Raw genomic sequence first — 6,305 nt, forward strand, 5'->3', positions numbered from 1 at the left:
GTTCATGCCCCGGTCCGGGAAGATCCCACATGCTGCGGAGCAGCTGGGCCCATGAGCCATGGTCGCTGAGCCTGCATCTCTGGAGCCTGTGCTCCGTAACGGGAGAGGCCACGACAGTCAAAGGCCCATGTACCGCAAAAAAAAAAAAAACCCTACCACTAAGCCCTACCACTAAACCTTGAAAGAATTCTTAGTGAAAATGAAAGCTCTCAGTTCCTACTCCACAGGTCACTAATGACACTTCCTTTTTTCCATCTGCTCCGTGCTTCCAGGGAAGGACACATAATGATTCTAACCCTGGGTGAGACCTGAAAATCTCTCCACACTGCAGTGAACACCGTTTGCACAGATTCAGCCCCAGCAGCACAGACGTGTTTCCACTATCCACTCATCAAGTTACATTTATACCAACCTGGATAGTTACAGAAATTTCTTTCAAATTAAATTCTCTTAGCCCTCCGATGATGCAGCATGCAAAGCAGAAAGCCAACCTTTAAAACTGAGAGTTTCAATATTTTATTAAAATAGCATATTTAACCACTGTTAACCAAGAATGTGTTAACTTCCCACCCCCACCACGTGCAGCCCAACACAGCAGTGATTGATTTCAAAGATCCTGCACTGTGATAACAGACATTTCAAAGTCAAGTCTGCACCTAAAGAGTAGACTTGGAAAAATTCTGAATTAGAAGAAACATAAGCCCTCAAACAGAATTTTTTTATCTGCCCGAGAATTAATGCATTAATGCAGGATGCCACCCACCTACCTGACAATACTGCTGGTCTGCTTTTTTCCTCTGTGCATAGTGTAACGTCTCATTTATTAGTACCCACTTTATAAATAAATCGGCATTTAATCACCCCATCTAATGTTCCTTTTCAGCTTCACAAAGAAACCAGTAAATAAAACTGTCGATGACAGTCACGACATAGGCTCTCACGGCAAGGTAAAAAATTTGAAAATACGCAGAGACGCATCAATGCTATTTTACATAAAAAGACAGATTTAAAAAGTGCAAGGCAAAATCTGCAGTTTTTTAGGGAAGTTTTTAGGCACATCCATTTCTTAAAGCAAGCTTCAGAATGAATTCCAGTTTGTTCTTCATGATACCTGTTTAAGTCTTTCTTTAAAAAAAAGAAAAATACATCTCATCAAGTGTGAAACAGGGCATCTCCCGTCCTGAAAGGAGGTTTTCAGCTATGGCGCGTCCGTCCTTTTTTTACTCTTGCGGGCTTTGGTTTGGGGATGTACTGATTATTAGCCTGGTACTCGAGTTCTTTCCGGAAGTAGTGAATTGCCTTGTTTAACCCTTCCTCCAGTGGGACCTATTTAAAGAGAGAGCGAGAATGAGGGGGGCAGCCGGGTCCCCCAAGGCTGTCTGTGCCTGTGCTGTGCACCCTGACAGACTGCACTTGAAGGAGCTGCAGCCCCAGAGACCCACACTTCCTCCTGCAGGTTGGAACTCTGTTCCAGTTTGAATCAGTTACAAAAGGCACCCTTAAAATAATGCCCACGTGTGCCTTTCCTCTCAGAAGTCTCCATGGAGGAAGACACGTGGAAGCATCCGTATCCAATCCACATGCCTGATTCTCTGGGTGACACTTACTCTCTGTACTTTCACCCCCAGGGACCTACAAGGGACCCATGACCTGGGAAGCCTCATAATTTAGAGCTGCCCTGCAGCAAACAGAAACCGAATCAGCTGCCCATGTCCTCTCTGTGGACATGACCTCTAGACTGAGACCTGGAGGAAAGGAATGCACCAGCTGCAGGGGCAGGGGGGATCGTCAGCCTGGGGGACAGGCACCCCAAGCCTGGCGAGGCCACACCAACTAGCCTGATGGACTTCAAGGGCACCAGAAAGGAGGGGAGGCCCACTGTTACCCCCTTCAGCCTTTCACACTCCCACCCTGCTCCACCTGCATAGGAACTGGGGTGGATGAGCCCTGCATGTCCATGACACCCTGGCTGAGTGAAGAGAGGCAAGGCAGGGCTACCTGGGGCCAAGCCATTCCCCGTTAACAGAGGACAAGGGGGACAGGCTAACAAGCACCATGTGGGTCTGGAGAGAACACTGCTGGGGCCACCCAGATCCCCCAGGCCACCCCACGTGGCAGCACCCCCAGGGAACATAGTGGAGGAGTGGAACCCCCCCCCCCACTTACCACAGGCTCCCACCCCAGCATCAGCTTTGCTTTCTTGATGTCTGGTTTCCTTTTCTGGGGGTCATCCTGGGCTTCAGAGAGAAACTGAATTTCACTCCCGCTGCCTGTGTTGTTGAAAAAAGGTGAGAATCAGGAACCACTGGAATGTGACTCTACACATACGTCGAAGGCAAGGCCCACCAGCGCAGGTACACAGGTGCAGATGGAGGGCTGTGTCCCAAGTCACCTCCCCACCCCCAGGGAATGTGCTACTGGCCCCCCAGTGCAGGTAGACAGGTGCAGAGGGAGGGCTGTCTCCCAAGTCACCTGCCCCCCCCACCCCCAGGGACGGTGCTGCTGGCTCACCAGTGCAGGTGTACAGGTGCAGGGCTGTGTCCCAAGTCATCTTGCCTGCCCCCCACCCCCCCCAGGGACTGCTGCCCCACCAGTGCAGGTATACAGGAGCAGATGGAGTGCTGTGTCCCAAGTCATGTCGCCCTCCCCCCGGGGACAGTTCTCCTGGCCCACCATTGCAGGTACACAGGTGCAGATGGAGGGCTGTGTGCCAAGTCACCTCGGATTCCCCCCCCTCGCCCGCGGGGACGGTGCTGCTGGCCCACCCGCGCAAGTATACAGGTGCAGACGGAGGGCTGTGTCCCAAGTCATCTTGCCCCCCACCCCAGGGACTGCTGGCCCACCAGCACAGGTGCAGATGGAGTGCTGTGTCCCAAGTCACATCGCCCTCCCCCCAGGGGCAGTGCTGCTGGTTCAACAGCGCAGGGATACAGGTGCAGATGGAGGGCTGTGTCCTAAATCACCTTGCGCCCCTGCGCCCCCCGCCCCCGGGAACGGTGCTGCTGGCCCACTAGCGCAGGTACACAGGTGTAGATGGAGTGCTGTGTCCCAAGTCACGTTGCCCCAGCCCCCCCGGGGAATGTGCTGCTGGCCCACCAGTGCAGCTGGAGGGCTGTGTGCTAAGTCACCATGCCCACCCCCCCATGGGGACTGCTGGCCCACCAGCGCAGGTACACAGGTGCAGGTGGAGGGCCGTGTCCCAAATCACTTTGCCCCCCTACCCCCGCCCGGGGAATGCTGGCCCACCAGCACAGGTACACAGGTGCAGATGGAGGGTTGTGTCCAAAGTCACCTCCCCCTGCCGGGAAATGTGCTGCTGGCCCACCAGGGCAGGTATATACATGTAGATGGAGATCTGTGTCCCAAGTCACCTCGCCCCCCACCCCCAGGGACAGTGCTGTGGGCCCACCAGCACAGGTACACAGGTGCAGATGGAGGGCCGTGTCCCAAGTCACCTCCCTCCCCAGGGAATGCACTGCTGGCCCACCAGCGCAAGTATACAGGTGCAGAGGGAGGGCTGTGTCCTAAGTCACCTTGCCCCCCCCCCAGGGACAGCTAGCCCACCAGCGGAGGTCCACAGGTGGAGATGGAGGGCTGTGTCCCAAGTCACCTTCCCCCCCAGGGAATGTGCTGCTGGCCCACCAGCGCAGGTACACAGGTGCAGATGGAGTGCTGTGGCCCAAGTCACCTCCCCCCCGCCCCCGGGGAATGTGCTGCTGGCCACACAGCACTTGACAAGGGCAGGACACCAGCCTGCGCCACCCGAAGGGGAAGGAGAGGGCAGCCCAATGCCCACCACCCCCTCAGCAGCCCAGCCGCGTGCCCACTGCCACCACGGGGGCTGTGATCCTGATGCCCCGAGAGCCCCCCTCAGGTGTTCACGTCCTGCAGGAGCCCCTCACCTGCAGCCAGGCTCCCTTCAGCCCGTCTAACGGGCAGAGTGCCAGGGAGTGACCGTCGGCCAGCCCAGGCTGACACCTTACGAGGCCCTGCCACCTACGCCCTGCCACAGCCACCCTGAGCCAACAAAGGATGTCCAACCACCCTGCTGGACAGACCTCAAGCAGAAGGACAGAAGCCCGGCTGCTCCAGCTTCCTAGGACCAACAGATCGAAGCCAGCCCCGTAACCACTGGCCAGGCCTGCAGAGGGAGCCCCCAGCCCTGGTCACAGAATCTGGAGCGAATAAAACAGCTGCCGCCTGAAGCCAGTGCTCTGGGGCGATGTGTTACACAGCCGTCCACCCAGGCTCCAGACAAACTTCCCAACCTCAACGTGAGCACGAGCCCCTGAGGAGTCGCCAAACGCAGATTCTGACCCCGGAGACACGGGCAGGGTGTGACTCTGCATTTCTAACAAGTGCCTGCTGGGGACGAAGATGCTGTGGTTTTCATCTCAGGAGGACCATCCCCTGTCCTGTCTGACTGTCCGGGCTGGACAGTGCCAGGAAGGACAACTGCAGAGAATCCAGCCTGCTAAGCGCTAGACAGGCCCACATCACGCTCGCCTGGCCTAGCCAACCCCACTCCAATCTGGTCGTGTCTGGACACTGATTTCTTGATCAAACCTGGGAAGCAGACACCCCCCAACCCGAGCCCCAGGAACCTGACCCTGTGACCAAGGGCACAGCCCGTAGACACCGGCAGCCCACGGCTGGCTGAAAACACGGACTTCTCATGGCTTAAGAGCACACCCTCTCAGGGGCCACACCCAGTGTCCACACTGCCTGCAACACCCCACGGCCAGGTTGGCCAGAACTGCACATGGAACCTAAAACTCGCTACCGGATTCCACCAGAATCACACAAGCCCCAGTGTCGCTCTCCCGCTCCCTGAAATCCTGTGCTCGGCCCAGCTGGCATCCGGAACCAGACGGTGGTCACCTGGGTAGAACTGCCGACCCCAATCACGTCTCGAGCACAGAGGTCAGACGTACCATTTCTGCTCCACAGACCTTGTCACAAGGGTGAACAAAGCTGGGCCCCTCCCCGCACCCCTTCATCTTTCCATCACTTAGAATCACAAAACGGTGAGGCCCTGCTGATCAGGTTCTGCTTTTCATCCATTTCGATTAGCGTGTCTTAATTACCCACCGTCCAGGCGAGGCGTTATTAACCGACAGGGTAAGCGCAGCCGGTCACACGCAGGAAGGCCTCTGTCCTACTTACCAACGAGGTTTTTAATTAGCTGAGCGAATTCCAGGATCGTATGTTCTTCCGGGTTCCCCTAAGGAAGAAAGGTCTCTGGTTAGAGGTGTAAACGCAACGGCAACTCCACGCCCTCCCGCACCACACGCGCGCCTCCCCGACGCCGGGGGGCAGGGGCAGCAGACGCCCGCCTGTGTAGCGGTGCAGCAGGGCGCTGCGTCCCCTGGCCCAGGCACGGGACGGTTTCCAGACGCAAAGGTACTGTAGGCTCGGTGTCGCTCTACAGGAAAGCCTGGTTCTGTGAGCTCAGCTCTCCCAGGACACTCTTGCTCGCCCCCTCGGTGATGAAGACGCGTGAGCCTGGACAGGAGTCCCAAGAGACGCGAAACGCGCTCGCAGGGGGGCCCTGGGCAGCCGATGCGAGAGACAGGATGTGGCTCTATGGCGGGCTTACTTTGGGGGGCCTCTGAACGCCCCTCCTCCTCTTCCTGCCATGGTACCTTCCAGCAGCCACGGCCCCTCCCCTCCCCAACACTCTTCATCCCCAATCTCCTGGTTTTGTCTGAGACCAAAGGTAAAAGAGGCAGGAAGGGACCCTAGGCCTAATTATGAGCACCCCGGGGCTACCGGCAGACACACCCCTGAAACAAGACAGGTTTCTACAGGAGTCGGACACTCCAGCACGGCCCTGTGCAAAGAGGTGAGAACGGCGCGGCACTAAAGCGGGGCGTGGCTGCTTGGGGCGACCACTGACTAAGACGCACACTTGGGTAAGGGCGGTGAAGGCTCAAGATGAAGTGAGGATTCACGAGACACGGCTTATGCTGTTTAACCACCTGTTCCTTTGAAAATGCATGAAAACAGTGCTGGCTGGGTGCTTGCGGCCGCCGCTACCCATAAATTGGTCAAAGGTCCCACAGGGAGTGACCTCTCCAGGTCCAGTGACCTCTCTTTGCTGTTGGTAGGAACTCACGCCCAACCCAGAGCGTGCTTCAGACTGCTGGTCATCAAGAAAAGTACAAGGAACGCTTTGCAAGTGAAGTGCTTTCAAGAAATTAGCAGGCACACCCACACCTGTGAGCTTAGCCCCTCCTAGAGAGGGGAGGTGGCCGAGGAGACCGAGGTGGTGAGAGGGGAGGGGCTCCCCCAATGAGCGGGGC

The 6,305-nt window shown here is 56.8% G+C and overlaps 1 protein-coding gene across 4 annotated transcripts in view; it reads right to left on the reverse strand.

Moving 5' to 3' along the window:
- Positions 1-500: 500 nt before the first annotated feature.
- UXS1 (UDP-glucuronate decarboxylase 1) overlaps positions 501-6,305 on the reverse strand; it is a 60,221-nt gene continuing 54,416 nt past the window's right edge. For all 4 annotated transcript variants that reach the window (XM_024757974.1, XM_024757975.1, XM_024757977.1 and 1 more), the window contains 3 exons: positions 5,167-5,224; positions 2,167-2,270; positions 501-1,326 (listed from right to left, as the gene is read on the reverse strand). In XM_024757974.1, the coding sequence (XP_024613742.1) occupies positions 1,195-1,326; positions 2,167-2,270; positions 5,167-5,224 (294 nt within the window). In that variant the 3' untranslated portion in view covers positions 501-1,194. The remainder of the gene's footprint in view (positions 1,327-2,166; positions 2,271-5,166; positions 5,225-6,305) is intronic.

Source organism: Neophocaena asiaeorientalis, unplaced genomic scaffold, assembly GCF_003031525.2.
Source record: "Neophocaena asiaeorientalis asiaeorientalis breed wild unplaced genomic scaffold, Neophocaena_asiaeorientalis_V1.1 scaffold497, whole genome shotgun sequence".
NCBI classification, from domain to species: domain Eukaryota; kingdom Metazoa; phylum Chordata; class Mammalia; order Artiodactyla; family Phocoenidae; genus Neophocaena; species Neophocaena asiaeorientalis.